At 43.5% G+C, this 17,724-nt stretch overlaps 1 protein-coding gene across 3 annotated transcripts in view; it reads right to left on the bottom strand.

The window, feature by feature from the left end:
• LOC111861468 (anoctamin-7) overlaps positions 1-16,122 on the bottom strand; it is a 30,317-nt gene extending 14,195 nt beyond the window's left edge. For 2 of the 3 annotated variants that reach the window (XM_023846077.2, XM_023846079.2), the window contains exons 1-4: positions 16,074-16,122; positions 9,505-9,614; positions 5,249-5,512; positions 3,183-3,293 (exon numbers count right to left, since the gene is read on the bottom strand). In XM_023846077.2, the coding sequence (XP_023701845.1) occupies positions 3,183-3,293; positions 5,249-5,512; positions 9,505-9,603 (474 nt within the window). In that variant the 5' untranslated portion in view covers positions 9,604-9,614; positions 16,074-16,122. Of the gene's footprint in view, positions 1-3,182; positions 3,294-5,248; positions 5,513-9,504; positions 9,615-11,711; positions 11,992-16,073 lie in introns of those variants that run through there. The other variant, XM_023846078.2, reaches the window with a different exon arrangement.
• Between the last annotated feature and the right edge of the window lie 1,602 nt (positions 16,123-17,724).

Raw genomic sequence — 17,724 nt, 5'->3', positions numbered from 1 at the left:
ATATAAATTTAACACATGTTTCCTTATCTATTTTAATTATTATAAACTGTACATATATATTTATATTTGTATTGTACTATATTAACTATGTGACTGGTTCTATATCTATGTATATGGATTTATGGAATATACAATAAATAAATGAATGAATGAATGTTAAGAAGATTATTATCTTGCAGAAGAGAACTGTTAGGGTGATGGTGTGATTGAAACAAAGAGATACATGCAGGCCGGTATTCAAAAAACTAAACATATTAACATTGGCCTCCCAATATATATATATATTATCTCTGATGAATTTTATGATACGTAATCTTGAGTAATGATGCAATCCATGATAAGACCACAAGACATAGAGGGAATTTACATGTATTGTGGTCACATTTAGCAGTAAGGCAAAAAGGAGTTTATTATGTGTGTGTGCAAAAATTTTCAACAGTTTGCCTCTCTATGTAAGAGATTTCATACAAGACAGGAAAACTAAAAGACATATTAATCAGTAATTCGTTTTGAAGAAAGCAGTCGTCTGGGATTTGGCACTGTGTATATGTGGTGTTAACCGACGTTTTGGAGGAACGTATCGCCTCCATCTTCAGGGTAGAAGGAAAAATATAAGAAATCCGCAAGCAAAGAGACCATGAGAACCGGTAAAAGCAGACTGGTGTTGGAAATATACACAGCTATGTGAGAGCAGTGAAGGAAGGGGGGAAGGGCAAGTCTACAAGTGAAATCAGTAGTGTTGGAGGGCGTGGACATGATGTTGAAGGAGCATCAGCGGCACATCCGTCTCGTCCGGACAAGTTGGCCGTAGCTGAACACAGAATCGATCTGGGACATCGCATTCGGCTTCAGAATACCTCCATCCTTGCCACCAAGACCCGCTATATGGATCGCATCATTAGGGAAGCCATTGNGCTCCTTTCCCCCCCCCACCCTCCGACACTACTGATTTCACTTGTATACTTGCCCTTCCCCCCTTCCTTCACTGCTCTCACATAGCTGTGTATATTTCCAACACCAGTCTGCTTTTACTGGTTCTCACGGTCTCTTCGCTTGCAGATTTCTTATATTTTTCCTTCTACCCTGAAGATGGAGCGATACTTTCCTCCGAAACATCGGTTAACACGCATATACATGGTGCCAAATCCCAGAAGACTGCTTTCTTCATAGTCACCGCTGTGAAAGCCTCAAATCTTACAATAATTCGTTTTATTCAGTTGATGAAATTTTGCTTTATTGTATTTATTGTCAGAAATATGTTTATTTAGGTATATTTCATTATATTACTGTGCAATTTATATCTAAATATGTGACAACTATAGTTCTTCATTGCATGCATATGTATATATGAGTAGAAAGGAGAATTATGTATTGCTAATTAGCTTGTTGGTATAATTGTATGTGTAACATTGTATCTATTTAATTGAGGTATTCAGTTTAGATTTTAACTATGGTCGAATTGATGTCTCTTCGATTTTATCTGTTATTATCTTGTGACTGTTGTTTGGCAAGTTTTATATTCAGTGCCAGTTGCACACTTATGAATACTCTGAAATGCTGATGTATGTATGTATGTATGTATGTATGTATGTATGTATGTATGCATGCATGCCATGTTGCGATCAAGCAGTAAGCATATATCAGAACTTTGCTCCCAGTTGCACCCTATTTGTAGCATATATTTATGTGTTTTCATAGCAAAGGTGAAGGTAGTTAAACTATGATTAAATGATTGTGATATATAGAATGCACAAGAAATATATGGCAAATTGTTAACTTATCTATATGAATAAAAATGTAAATGTTAATGCAAGATGCAGTGCAGTGGATGACTGTATAACTATTGTAAGAGATGACTCATCTTGGAGTTGTACTCAGTCTGATTCAATCAGTCAGGCTGAAAAAGACTTTACAATGTCAACAAATGCCCCCTCAAGAAACACAAGACTGTCGCCACATCCCAGGAAACTGCCAGTGTAGAAGCCACAGCCCCTTGACTATAATTGCTGTTTGGTAAAGGAGCAGTCACAGACATGAGGCATGAAGAGAACAACCCTTCAGGCTGTGCTGGATGATATCCTCATAATTCTGTATACAGCTCAAGAACTAACAAGTAAACAGTAAAGTAAGAAATCAGGTATACTGACACAGTGACAGTGATAGATGGAGCACATTTTGAACTTTCATCTTGTCAAGAAGAAGAATAGCATTATGAACAGGTCCTTTACACATGAAATGTATCAGAGAGTGTCCTGGTATTTACTGGGCTATGGACACTGGGATGCGTATATTTACCACTGCCAATGATGGAACATTAGAAGGCATTGTTTTGTGACCCTGCTGCTTTACCTGGAAGTACCATCTGCTGAACTATACTGTCTGCAAAGTTAAGATATTTGGGAACAGCAGTAACAAATTGTAATCACATTCACAAGGAAGTAAACAGCAGATTACTTTGAGGGAATGCTTGCTACCATTCTGTTTGAAATCTTTTGTCTGAAGCTGTGAAGATTAAGATCAACAGTGTTATCCGTAGCTTTGTACGTGTGTGAAATGAGGCCTCTTGAGCTAGGAGACCGACATAGACTGAGGCTACAAGTATTTCACACACATATGAAGCAACAGATAACACTGTAGATCTTAATCTTCACAGCTTCAGACAGCATATGGGAAGACAAAAGATTTCATGTCTATAGACAAGACGATGGCTAATGTCCAATGTAGCAATATACCATCGTCACAAGCTTTTAGATCTTACAGACTGAGGGGGTTTGAGAACAGAGTGATGAAGAGGATATATCAACCAAAGAGGAAGGACGTGACAGACTCAGGAAACTGCATAATGAGGCGATACATAATGTAGTACCCCTCACGGAATATTATCAGAGTCATCATCTAGAACAGAATGACGTGGGCATGCCATATAAGAGAGATAAGAGTAAAAACAAAATGTTAGTTGGAGAACATTAACAGAACAGTCCCTTTGGTGGCCAGACATAAATGTGATAATTGTGTTGGAATGGCTCTTAAATAAGCCTATTGACTGGATTAGTCTGGCTAAGACATGGCCCAGTAGCAGGCTTTTGTGCACATGATAAATCTACCAGTTCAATGAAGGTCAGAAAGTTTCTTGTATTAGCCCCTGAAGAAGAATTCTGTTCCATGGGATATCAGGGACGCACCTGCAACGGTGCACGCATGTTCATCTCCTCTGCATAGTGGCACAGAATGGGCCATGTGGCATGGAGCTTAATGAAGCATAGCAGCTTCTTGTTGCTGGTCTCAATCACCTCCTGCAACACAAGCAGTTGATGCAGTGTCATGTGAACAGTGCTACACCCACTAATCATAAAATGCAGTTTTGAACTGTACTAGCTGTGTTCACTTGTTATCTGGCCTTCATTATCACTTAACATTCTAGGCCACATTGCTACTGTGAAACTGCAATCTCTGGCAAGTACAGGAAACCTCCCTATAATGGATTCATAACAAACCTGGAGATTCAGATTGCAGTCTTCTGGGCTGTGTGTGTATGTAATTTAGTTAACAGCACTACAGGTAGCTCAGAGTATATGGTGTCAGATGATCAGATAATGAAGAACAGTGAACTGGGCAGGATGTGGAAGGACGTGGTTATGGTCAATTTTGATGTCCTATTTTAGCATTTGCCCAGTGTGACTGAGGAAAGCCACAAATAACCTATCAGTATAGTCAGGATCTCAGCCAAGATTCAAACTTCACTCATGCTGAATACAAGTCAGAAAAGCTACTGCTTAAACAAACTTTCTTGGTGACACCATATAGTTTGTGGGTGGTTACCAATGTTTCCGAGGATACTGCCGCCTCCATCTGAAGGGTAGAAGTGTACAGTGAGGATGTGATCACTCAAGTCAAGGGGGGGGAATGAATCTCCTGAGGACTGAGGCAGCTTGTGTCTCTGAAACGCTGATGTCTGCCTATGAATAGTACACAATGCTACAGCACAGAAGATTACAATCTGAATACTTAGCTCCCTGAAACATCTAAGATATATGGACTTGGACTTAACCTCTAGTTGTTTTCTGGCTAGCTTTGGTATAATACTGCATGAGTTTGTGGCCCTGTCGCACAGTACAGTACACTGTGGCAGTGTAGGGCACGTTTCAATGGTGAAAAGTTTAAAAATGGTCGTTTTCTCATGTCCGCCCACCAGTAACACCTCACGAACTGTAGAACGATCTTCGCGAATATTGATATTAAGGAGTTTTACCAACATTTGGCCACACGCTCCTACTTGGGTCAGAATCGGACAATAGAAACGAACGCTATGCATTAAGAGCTTCATGCGGTTCTGCTCATACCTCAAGCGTAACTCACCGAAACAGTGTTTCGAACGAAACTTGTAGATGAAATGTAAGCACATATTTTGTTCAGCACACTTTCGAAATTCTTTCACAAAAGTGACTTTAATTTCTTGCCATTTCGCAATTCGAGAACCGCTGAACTAATTTTGTCCTCTCCGTTTTACGCTATTCGTAAGAGAGCATCGGAAGTGGATACAAGCAACAACAGAACGAACGCGCCTGAATTGTTACGGCTTTGTGTGCACTTCCCAGCTTATTTCCGCTCTTACTTTTGCCAGTATTCGTGGGGTAGGATGAGACTTGGCACATGTATCAGCCCCGGATGATTGGGAGTATGGAGCATTTGGTGGAATGAGAATTGACAGGAGAAACCGAAGCACTCGGATATAACCTGCCCCAGTGTCACTTTGTCTACCATAAATTCCAAATGACCTGACCTGGAACCGAACTCAGGATGCCGATGGCATGGCCATATCTAATACCGACTTTTCCTTCCCATTTTTCCAAAGTGTCTGATCCCAGGAAGCACACAACAGATTTGTACAAAGAGGAGAAATTTCCATTAAGGAAAGTACAGCATCTCGGGTATGACGCTGCCTAGTTCTGTAAAAGTTCACCGATGTTTCGGAGAAACGGGCTGTCTTTATCTTCAGGAACGAATAGTAAGACTGAGGCAGTACGTTCCTCTTAAACGCCGGTACCCATCTACCAACGTGCCCCATTCCACAAGATCGTAATCTTAATATTCACCGCTGTGAGAACCTCAGATGAAACTCATTTCTGGGCCAGACTGGACCGCAGTTCATTGAGAATTCATATGCATATCACCGGCTTAGGATTTGAATCTCGGTCTGTGACTTTCAGAAAGTCACAAGCCATGCCATCAACATTAATTTTCTGCGAACCTCCTCCATGTCGAGGCCCTCGCGCCTTAGGTTGGCCATGAAACGCTGGCGCCATGTGTCCAGCTTGTTGGTCTTCCTGTCGCCAGATGTCTCCAGCAACGTGGACCGTCTGGAACGTCTGGTATTCTCTTCGTACACCAACACGAAATCAATCTTCCGGCGCCCATCCCGGAAGAAGGTGGAACTGTCGTCAGTGGTTGTGGGCTCCGGGTAGGTGGGGAAACTCTCCCGCATGATGAGGCCCTGGTCAGAGTCTTCGTCATCCTGGACACAAAAGCATCTGTCTAGCATTGTTACCTTGCTATCCCTTCATGCCTCCGACAGAACACTTAGCGCTCTCAACTACTCGCAGACTGACGGTTCGTCGACGCAAGCACCGAAGTGGGTATGCACCTCACGCACTATGCGAACGAAAATGAACGCAGGCCACCGTGCGCCCGAATTCAGTCGAGTAATCTAGACTATGTCAGTGAAGGCGAACGAGCGAGCGGTTCGGTCTGCTTCGTTTCCCTTCGGCTAGTTTCAGTCGCAGAGATGTTTCACTTAGCGTGCAGTGTGGACAGAAAATTTAAAAACATTTGCCGTTCGCTTTTTTTTTTCAGCCTGCTACTCGTTGGTGACACTCTCTTTCTGCCAGGGAGTGGCCCAACGATATTGTAGGAATTATGTTATCACGACATAGATAAGGGAAAATATTTGTTAATTCCTGATGCCTGGGAAGAAAGCGGCCAGGTACTTCGTTGTGAGACTTGGTAAACAGTGGATTCACCATTTTCGTTGTCTAGACCTGAAAGACAAAAGCTGGAGATGAGAAAATGTGAAGCAGGCACAGAAGAAACATACAGGCTAACATCGAGCTTCAGCTGCGGACATTGGACGCGACATAGATGCGGGAAAGTTAGAACATTCGTGTTCTATCGCATTAGTTCTCATAATCTGCTTGTATAGCCACCTGGAGGCACATCGCAGACTGCAAGGCTGACATTAAGACATGACAGAAAACAGATCAGGCATTTCGTGAATTTCCGCCTGTCAAACACAGGCCGCGTTAACTGGGTGCATCCAAGGTTTTCCCAAGAGGGAGGGAAGGGCCAGAAAATTACAGAATGAAGTTGAGCTGCTTAAGGCTAGTTTTATTGATCGCCTGAGAGTATTCACGATAGTGTTCTTAAAATAATTTTAATCTTGTTAGTATTAGATAGATTTCCTTCTCACTTCTAGCCGACTTTCCTTATTTTAAAAAATAAAAGTAGGCTTTTGAAGATCACCATGCTGTCCGTGTGTCTGTGCATCCCCTTCCTATCAACTTTTCAATGCCTCAACCGTTCTTAATGAAACTTGAATTGTATATCATGGCACCTGAGCCCATCTTAGCGGGTATTTCATAAATCCCTCCCATCAGTCTGTGTGTCTATGTTCATGCTAGGCAACGAATACACATGCAACAATAGATTTTGTTAGACACGGCGTTTTCCATGCGGTCCGTGTGGTATCAGAAGGATAGTGTCGTGTCCCAAATTAGAGACTGAATATTATATTTAAGCATCCTGTTGCACTCTATACGATAAATGATATAAACTCCGTCTCAAGTGCAAACAATATATTTTGTGTCTTTGATCTTGCTTCCCCACACTACATGTTTCGGCCTCAGACGGCCATCATCAGGTGTATAACACTCACGTCGCTGTCACACTGCACCCAGCTCAAAATTTAACATCTAAAACACTCTCCCTGTCATTATCAACTTCCAATCCGTTGATAGCTGTCTGGCTCGTAGATTATTTCACACACGTTAATTTTACTATATTGTAATGGCACCATAATAAAATCTTTAGTTCTAATTTTGAAACCTTTAAATTCTTTCTTCAAATTTTAAAATGTTAAAATTATTAGGGTTATTCGCCCTATGTTTAAAGTGCTGCAGCGGCTAGTTCTTGTTTCCACACTGTACAGGTGTTATCCTGTGTAGTCTTTCAGCACACGTAATAAAGAATAGCAGCGGCACGCACACAGAAAGACTACACAGGATAACAACTATACAGTGTGGAAACAAGAACTAGCCGCTGCAGCACTTTAAACATAGGGCGAATAACCCTAATAATTTTAAAATTTTAAAATTTGGAGAAAGAATTTAAAGGTTTTAAAATTAGAACTAAAGATTTTATTATGGTGCCATTACAATAAAGTAAAATTAACGTGTGTGAAATAATCTACGAGCCAGACAGCTATCAACGGATTGGAAGTTGATAATGACAGGGAGAGTGTTTTAGATGTTAAATTTTGAGCTGGGTGCAGTGTGACAGCGACGTGAGTGTTATACACCTGATGATGGCCGTCTGAGGCCGAAACATGTAGTGTGGGGAAGCAAGATCAAAGACACAAAATATATTGTTTGCACTTGAGACGGAGTTTATATCATTTATCTTAGAGACTTAAAATCAAAAGACGTTGCTTAAATGTTCCAAGACTTGCGACAAACGTTTTACAGCAATTACATTAGTATGTCAACACCTGGACAGGCAATCTAGGTTAAGAATGCCTGATTTAGCAGAATGCGCAATAGCACTTCTGCAAGTCGCGTTGCAGGGACACTGGAGTATAATAATATTATCAACGACGCAGAGATGAGGTACCACGGGCCCACCCACAACCGTAGGGGTAGCCAATGGAAACCTTCCACCCCGAAATTGAGGACGAAAGGAGGAGGTAACCTCCCTCTTTCGTCAACCGCAGATTCAGCAAGTTAATGATATAAATTGCCGAAGTTAGGAGACTTAGGGATCTGATCTAAAACGTAATAACCAGTTGTCCGCCGGAGGCGCTATTCAATATGGGTCTTACGAGTGCTGGAAGTTGGCCTGCGTCTTTTATTTCAAGTAAGTCACGTTTACTCATATAAGCCATGTTGTTAAATATTATGGTTGAAAAAAAGTGTTGTGGACAATGTTGAAAGCAAACTCCAGTGTGCCCGGCGAACCCTTAGGGGAGAATAATAATTATGTAACAAGTAATTGCCTAGGAAGATAGTCCGGCAATATGGCTGTGTTATGGTGTATGTGTTAAGATTACTGGTAGTGTGTAGACTACGCACATTTGCGTTATAGTTACGACTAAAGATTTTTGTGATAAACATGGTGTGTGGGCTTTCAATATGTATAACTAAGGGTAGATTATGTTAAGGGTGAAACTTTACGATAGGATAGTGTAGTAGTATGTAATGAGTAGTAGGAAATGGCGACAGGAAAAAGGTTCATGTTAAACGAGGAATAATTGCATATCCTCATTAGTCGAAACAGAGAGAGAGAGGCTCAAGGCCTACATCCCTGAAGGGGAGAACATCAGGAAGCGTAGCGTGAAGTAAAGACACTATGCAGACCCGACTGTAGGTCGGTCTTGTTAATATTGTAAATAATGTAAATAAGAGTGTAAATAGACAGAGTAGTTAGAGTAGGATGTACCGGGATTGTGATTCACACTTCCATAATCACCTTTCCACGACCGATCCCGTGGATCCTACCAAATGAAAGGCTACGGCAGCCGAATGCAACCACAGTTCAGGGGAGGTACTATTGGACAGGGACAGGCACCTGCCACGCAGGCAGCGTTTAGTAGCCTTGGTATAAACGCCCCCTTAAGAATAATAATAAAGTAATACGTTGCTACCTGAGGACTATATGAAGAGTTGTCAGGAGGGAGCTCTGACAATATGTCAGGGGGTAGTTCCCACCATAGAGATGACAGACGATAGGTAGAGGCGGGTCAGACCCGGCACGCCCGCTCTACGCCAATAATAAGAGGTGACAAGGATGAAAGGGCCAGCGACAGAGAACGCTCGACTACCGCGCTACCGGCCCTTGGTACTTTTCACCAACCTTCGTACGATATAATAGATGGTGGCAGCTTTATGAGAGAAGGAAGCCCAGAAACAGGAGAAACCTAGCTGAGGGTAAGCCAGGATTATTGTGTTAACTCCTTACAGCGTAAGCTGTGGTAGCAAGGAGGGGTACCTCCACGCCCCCCCTGCACCACGGCGTTACAGATAGTAGGCGACTAGTTCATCCCAGAACTTCGTGTTAATTCTTATTCGAACTCTGTGGGGAGGGGGGGTCAGATGCTTGGCTTGCCTCCTGCCAGCGCTCATGGGTTGCGGCCGACTTTATCCCGAAGCGAAAGCACCTACTCCAGAGCTGGTCTTGTCACAGGAATCAGACCGCTGCTGTCTGACGTGTCTGAGTTCCGCCTTCCGCACCACGTACCTGCTGCACGATGCTGCCGTAGCCTCGCTCCACTGTGAACTGCGCGCTCGTCAGTTCGAAGCGCTCACCGCGGTGTAGCTGGCAACGACTGAGTGACATGACGTCACGATCTGTGAAGCAACACAAGCGAAACAACAGATATATACAACTTTTCGAACAGGAAACCTTACTGGTAGGTGGGCGCAGGCGGAGGGAACGCCAGGCACGTGCTCCCCTGAATTTTTATTAAAGAACTCAAGATCGGGAAAAGAAGGAAATATACCAAACCTTAGAAATATTTAAATTAAAAATGCTCTTGTAACCTAAACACTATAGGGCGGTGGTTATGAAAGCGCGATCCGCGGACCGCTAGGGGTCCGTGAGATTATTTTGGCTTGCTGTTATTAGTTAGAAGGAAAATTCTGGAATAACCGCATAATAAATATTTGGGACTGGAAATTGCCAGTTGCACGGTGCCAATTTAACCATTTTTGTCATTAAACGATTGAGGTAAGAAATTGCGTTGTAACAGGAATTAAACATTTTGTAAAGACGGTACAAACATTAAGACGTTTTAAATAAATTATTTAATTTCAGTCTATTTTAAGCTGATATGCAGATAATTTAAATGTGGAGGACGAGAGATTCTTGAGTGTGCAATGTGTTTGCAAAGGGTTTCCGTTCCCTGACTCCGCCGCTCTAGGGCGGTCAGTAGAAACAGTGAAACCAAATGATCTACGAGTAGGTGTGCTGTAGTCACGCGCGTTGCCGTTTGTGCGGAGGGAGAGAGTATGGAATGGGATCGCTAGAAGACTGCTTGTGCGTGAAGTGGCTCAGAATAAGGGTGATAGGACGCTAATTCCATTTTGTTTTGTGATTTATGGGCTGGTGAGGGTCCTGAAGGATCATACTTGCCCGTAACAAAAAGTCGAGCCATGTTCTTCAACATCACGCCACGATGTAGTTTATCATGGCGACCGGGCGTCCTTCACAGTACGGTCAGGAAGTATGTCTCGCCGTTTGCGATAACGAGTTAGGAAGTGTGTTAATGGCGTAGAAGTTCCGGCGCCTATTCCATTTTGTTTAATGATTTCGTAAATCGCGAAACTTTGCCGGAAAAGTGTTGTACGTAAAATGTTAAACAATGTTTTCCTTTGACACCGGAAGGCTTCCCAAGTTGGGTGTATTTCCGAAAACGAAGTCGAACACGCGATAGTGATCTTTTTTACGGAAGTCCTAGGATTGCGTGCATCGAAATGCGAAGCATTTCCGGCATCGCAATGCGAAGCATTTCCGGCATCTGCTGCGATGGGCGTGGGTTTTGAAAAGCATACTGCCTTCTTGGATGTGGCACCGTGTAGTATGATAGAAGTTCACCAGGCAGAAGTTTGTTGCTGCTTGATTCTTGGTCAGTGGTTTATTATTCGACCCTGAAAATGGAGGCAGTAAGTTCCTCCGAAATATCGGTCAGCTTCTACTGGGCTACATGGCATCACATTCCACAAGTTGGTCACCGCTCTGAGTCTAGTATGGACGTTTTTGTTCGTTATTTGTTGGCCAATGGGCTTGTCGACACGGCGCAGTCCATCAGTTGTGTCCGACGGAGGTGGACGGACCGACAGCCCATAGAACACGTACTTAATGGCCGAGAGCTAACTGGGCACCACGCTATGAAGGAGCAAATGGAGTGAGTTCGTAACCTCAGCTACAGATGAAGGTGACAAGTCAGCTTCACGCCCCGCCCGCGTTCCTCCCGGTGCCAATTGTATAGGAGTTGTGGGGAGTCGAACCCCTATTCATCGGCCGTCTAGATCACAGCCCCGTCACTGCGGGCATGGGCGTTGGGCTGTGGACAAGTTCTGCTGCGGGGCACCCGGTATCGACCTGTTGCTCACATGCTGCGTGTGACGTGACAGTCTGAACGCTCTGGGCTCTCTCCACCTACTGCAGCTCACGGCAATTCTCTGTCAAACTCTGCACGCGTGTCCGTCTGTCTTTACCAGCTCTAGGTGCGTTTTAGGGTTCCGGTGTACCATAATTTGCGGGTTAAAAGTATAACGACTGCGTAAAGTAAGTAAGGAGGTGTGGGGAACAGGCATTTCACAAGACGCTGACAGTCGCTAATCTGCTTAAATTCCACACACTTGATGGACTCGTGTGCTCACAAGAGCTCCACCACTGAACCCTTTCTGAGCGGAACCCTCCCATGTTATCTGCAAGCTTGCTACCTCATGCTCTGCTTCCGGGGTGCTGTGCCCTGGTGCACAGGGCCTCCGCTGGTCGCTGTACCGTAGGTCCGAGTCGCAGCCTTTGCGACAGTCTGATCCCCATCCAGGGCAGGAACAGAACACAATGATAATGAGATCCTAATGGACTCTGTTTAGCCCTTCCGGTGTTCAGTTCCCCCGTGTTGTTACCAGCGTCAGTGCTCCTGCAGTAAGCTAAATAGCTCAGGCGGTTAGTCGCTGGCTTCCCACCGCGATGGTCCGGGTTCGAGCCCCAGTCAGATCATGTGGGATTTGTGGTGGGCAAAGTTGAGCTGGGAAGGTTTTCTCCGAGTACTTTGGTTTCCCCTGCCACTCTTCATTCCAACAAATGCTCCCCAATCACCATCCACCATCCGGGGCTGGCACAGTGGGCCAGTAGTGGCCGCGGTATCAAGTTGACTCAGTCTCACTGCACTATTAATAATAATAATAATAATAATAATAATAATAATAATAATAATAATAATAATAGAAGCTAAATACATTGAACGTGGACCATCTGTATTGCAAGCGACAAATTGCTGAATTTGGAAGTCGAATCCGCGACATGTGGCTGCCATTTTCCTCAGCACGTGCGTGATGGCAACCTGGCAAAGGCTCGGGTGCCCGGTTGGATCGATAGGTGTCTGATGACGTCACGCGTGCCGCAGTGACGCCGAGTCGCATCCTGCCTCCGACAGGAGAAATGCCCTTGTTATTACGGTAATGGATTTAGACATTTTGAAACACCACCAGGAAGTTCATATAAGGCTCGCCGGCAGAGGAGAGATCTCGTCCACAGTGGCAGGCCTTGTTGCTGTGGACGCTTCAGATCAGTCAGTTTTATTTATATCTCTAATACGTTTGTATAGCGACGCGCTACGGGCTCTACGGCCCGGGTTTGATTCCCGGCAGGGGAAAGATTTTTCTCTTCTCCACAGCGTCCAGACCGACTCTGGGGCCTACCCAGCCTCCTATCCAATGGGTATCGGGAGTTCTTTCCCCGAGGGTAAAGCTGCAGGGGCGTGAAGCTAACCACTCAACTCAAACTAGTGCCGAGGTCTAGAGAGGTGGAGCTATACATCCACTCCTCCATATGTCTTCATGGCATAGTGCTTATCTAATTAACCACAGGGGTAACTTTATGCTTTATTAAGCTAGTGGCATCATTTGCAGTTGCCGCTTGGCACTGCCAATTGGTACGTTGTGGTTAATATAATCGAGTTCGAAAGGTTTCCACATCAAAGTTTTGTATTTGTTTCTTCCGAGTAATATTTCGAAATGATCATAACCGTTTCGTTTAAATGCCAACCATTCTAAGGGAAGAATGTGGATAACTGATGCTGCATTCGGTGGGCGTTCCTTTCTGTTAAACCTAAAACTTTCTGCTTTCAAAGGTGAACAGCAGTCCAGAAACTGAACAGGTGACGAAGACATTTCTCGTCTTTGGCGGAACCCCATGGTTCATTGGCATATTCACAAGATCCGCCACTAGTCTCTGTCCTAAACCAGGAGAATCCACTCCACACCCTTACACCACATTACCCTCTGTGTTCTTATTATTGTTCCGTCTATACCTAGGTTTTCCCAGTTGGCCTGTTCTCTACAGATTTGTGCCATTTCGTCCGCTCCTTACATCTTGCAGGTCCCCGATTTGGTTATTCAAAATAGTGCTGATGCCTGCTCGCGACATGCGGTCGCTGCGCTCGTAAAGCGAGTGGATTTCTCACATCGAGGGGCCGGTGAACGTCCGTTCGTAGCGTCCAACATGCGGAGTGGGACTTCACGCGTTGTCTAAACCGGTCTACACTGTGTTGAAGTCATATTCGAGATTGCGACGTCGTCTGACAATGATGTAAGTTGTTACGTAACTAGATTCATTTTTCTGCACACGATGGGAAGCAAATTCTCCGTGCCGGAGATCACGGTAAACACACAGGGGACCTCCAGCTAGAGGTGTGACGTACGCTCGAAGTTGTTAGACAAGGTTTGCCTTGATCCGCTCCAGAAGTTTCTTTCAATAACCTCCAACATTAAAGGAGAAGGGATGTGCTCTCAACCTACTATCGCTGGCCATAGACCCTTCACGAGTTTCCTGCTCATCGTTCGTACTGTCAACAAACAGTTTTTAAAGTGTTATTTTAGAATTTAAAATATTGATGCATTATTATTATTATTATTATTATTATTATTGTCATCATCATCATCACTATCATCGTCATTTAAAACAGTGAGCGTACATGTAGCATAGGTACTGAACCAACGAAACCGAGAATATAACTACTGGGCACGCGCGTGCGCGATAGTGCATTACTGGGCACTGGGTCTCTCCTACGCAGTTGTGGACGTGCTTGTCTTCTGTATGTTGTATAAATCATTTAAATATCAGTTTCTTTGTTAAGATGCAATCGCTTGTTTCATAAGACGTGGATAACTTAACTCTGTGAACCAACTGACGGTGCAGTTGTGTAGTACGAAATGAAAATGCATTTGGCTTCACGTGAGAAGTGACGGTGGTAAAGCCAGGGTTCATTGTACCGAAACTTCGCATATCGACCTATTGCTGTATGCCGTTTGCTCTTTTCATCTCGTTGGCTGTGACAAAATATATTTCACATCTAAATGTATTCTTCCTGTTGGAACAGGAATTCAGCTGAATTGCCGCGTGAACTGACTTGATAAAGAATTGTCATCGTGCGCATCCATAGCTTTATTATATCGAACTCATTATATCGAACAGGTAAAAAGGTAAAGCTATCCCTGTAACAGGCCTTTAAAGGATTTCGAAGGTTCACCACTGCGTTTACAATAGTCTGCCTTTTGTACCTATCGTAATCTAGATTAATCGAATCCATAACCTCAAACTCTATTCCATTAAAATGTATTCTAATATTATCCTACCATCTAAGCCCAGGGCTCTCAAGTGTTCGGATCCCATAAGGTTTTCCGACTCCATTCTTTTATGCATTTTTCTTACCTATGCGTGCTACGTGACCCACCAATCTTGATCAACCCCAGGTATACTTTCAAGAGCACACGTTGTGGTGCTCCTTGTTATACACCTTTCTGCATCCTGCTGTCACTTCTTGTCTTTCAGGTGCAAATATTCTGCTCACGTCCTATTCTCGAGCACCCGTGATCTATCAGAAATGCTGGATCTCAACCGGAACAGGATCATTTCCTTTCCTCCTCACCACTCACTGTTATCCACTCTCACTGTGTGTGGCAACTGATGATAGTTTATATTTCATGTTTGAAATATTCAGAATTGTCCCTGGCAGACAGTACGTCTTTGTATTGTTGCGCGATCTCTGGCTCAAGCCTGTGATAAAAGAACTGGTTTTGCTTTTCAGAATGGAGTTAACATTGCAGAACGCAATTTCCGCTTACAAGCGACCGGCCCGCGATACTGTGCTCTTTCCAACGTTTTATCGCGCTAGTTGAGAGTTGGCATAATTGTAGAAAGCAAGCGTCTTGTGCGAAATTTATATTTCTTGGCAGGGAAGAGAATTGACGAGACCTGCATAAAAACATAGGTCAGAAAACCTGAAGGGAAAAGGAGGACCTAGGCATGGATGATTAATAAAATGAACCGAACTGAATTAGAGTGTGAACTGGATTCATCCAGATCAGGCTAAACCAGTGGCGAGATGTGAATACGGTAAAGAACCTTCGGCATCCACAAAAGACGGGGAATTTCTTGGCCTGGTGAGCAACCGCCAACTGATCGAGAACTAATATATATTTATGCAATCGGAAAATGTATTGCAGTCTCCACAAAAGTTCGCCACAGGAGCACAGGTAAACGAATTCACTGCAGTTCCGTTCCTTCGCACTCTGTTGTGTAAGATCCAATTTATTACGCCCCGTTTAATGTTCATATTTTGCAAGTGGTCTCTTATTTTTGGTTTCTTTATCTGTAAAAGTGTGAAGAGTAAATCTAGTATAAAATTTGTATAATGCTATACATGGAGGTAGGCGGCGGTGAAGGCAAGCCAGGCTTCTCCCTACCCCCTGGATTTTGGGAAGAAAACCAAAGCGGCAAAAAGAAGGAAATGTAGCATTGATGCCACACATTACAACTATTTTAAAACTTATTTTTCTACGCTAAATGCTCCATGTCGATTAGTAAAAATAGTCTCAACGGTTCAAACGTTCGTTTGTGAGCAAACTTACTGGCCGCCCCCGTTGGAAAATTAATTTTGGCGGCTCCTATGATACTGCTTCTCCTGATAATTACAGTTCTTCGTTTAATTATCTAGCAGTATCTCATTACGTAAGTTGAATATTTTAGCGAGAGTTAGGATCGACATTTCGTAATGAACTGCTGCTGCTGCCACGTACCTTTGTCCGCTCATCTGGAGTCACAGCACACCCGGCCTCTCCAGCCGTCCTCTCCACACTGACTAGGGCCAGCGATCGATTCCGGCGCAGTACCCCTGCCCTCAAAACACTCACTTTAATATTTTTGCGTCAAGTGGTTCTGCTGGGCCGAGCTGTGATACTGCACCACTGCCGTTCTTATCGCGTGTGCCGAGAATTGTACTTGTAAGGAGCAGAAGCATCTTCTCCTCCAAAATTCACCTTCTCACTTTCTGATGCCCCTAATTATCCGGAAAATGAGGTAACATCCTTGCCTCATACTGAGGAGGTGCTGGTTCGAATTTTGGCCGGAATACTGGCTACACTGTCAGAGACTTTTCATGCCTTTTCTCAGTCCCTTCAGATATGTGACCGGATAGAATTACGGTTAGATCACGACCACTTCTTCCAAAATCCTTTCCAATTCATCATTCGTCTATCAACGAGCCATTCGAAGCAGTATGATCAATGTACTGACAGAACTCTCTCCTCCTTCAAAATAGACATCTGTGTTGGTAATGATAGAGCTTATGTAAGCACTTGAACTAGAAGTATTCAAGCGATGAAACCTGCAGATTCATCACCGTCGTGAATGTGGTCGTAAACCAGATGCCATTTCTACAAAGTATCAACTAACTTCTCCCTTCAAGTTTAACTAAACTAGCATGGTCCTTCTTGAGAAGCCGTTAGTTGCTCAGCTGATCAAGAAATTGCACACTTTTTATGAAATCCCCAAACCATTTACCGCTTTCACGAGGGTACGTCACTGGACTCCATCCTGAATCAGATAAATGCACTCTGTACTACTATGCACTATTTCATTAAATTCAATTTTAATATTTTCCTCACATCTGTGCCAAGGTTTGTCAAGTGATTTCTTCCCCTTTTTTTACGACCCTGTGCGTGCTACGTGCCCACTCACCCCTTCCTCCTTTGATAAATTTCACTTGAACCATGTGAAATCATTTCACGAGATTTAAATTCTATAATTAGGATGGATAATTTGAAACGAGGATGTAATGAAATTAGCAACGGTTACGAGCTGCATTAATTCAGCGTTGAGTCGAGACCTGGCCCGAGGAAGTACAGTCCATTTCATTTTAACACTTTCTGTAAGATCCCTTGGTGTGATGTACCCGTCTTTAAGGCTCTCAACTGCCCTCTTGTCATGAAGTTTCTCGTATAGTATTAAAATAAATAAAACTTATATGGGTTGGGTATGTAGCATACTTGGGAGCTACAAACGGAACTGGTGGATCAAATTTGCATTGAAGTATAGATAAGTTATTTCCAGTAGTGAAACAGTACGACTGTCGAATAGTTATGACTTCTGGGAAGTGTACGTAGAACGATATTACCAGATCAATTTATATTGGCACTAATATTGTATGTCAACGGAGCAAAAACATTTAAAAATGTTAAACTGTATAAATAATGAACAAAATCTAATCCAGCCGTAGAACTCACGGGCCAAGACACATTAATAGTAAGCATATCCATGGATGGTTTTACGAATAATTTACCATTTCCCAGAGTTTCGAAATTCGCTGCCGCAACATACGTGGACCATTAAATATCCTTGGTTTGATCCGGAAGTACCACTCCGGAACATGGTCCTTTGAACGACGAATGC

The sequence above is a fragment of the Cryptotermes secundus genome, unplaced genomic scaffold (assembly GCF_002891405.2).
Source record: "Cryptotermes secundus unplaced genomic scaffold, Csec_1.0 scaffold693, whole genome shotgun sequence".
Lineage (NCBI taxonomy): Eukaryota > Metazoa > Arthropoda > Insecta > Blattodea > Kalotermitidae > Cryptotermes > Cryptotermes secundus.
This window is presented reverse-complemented; position numbering and strand designations above follow the sequence as displayed.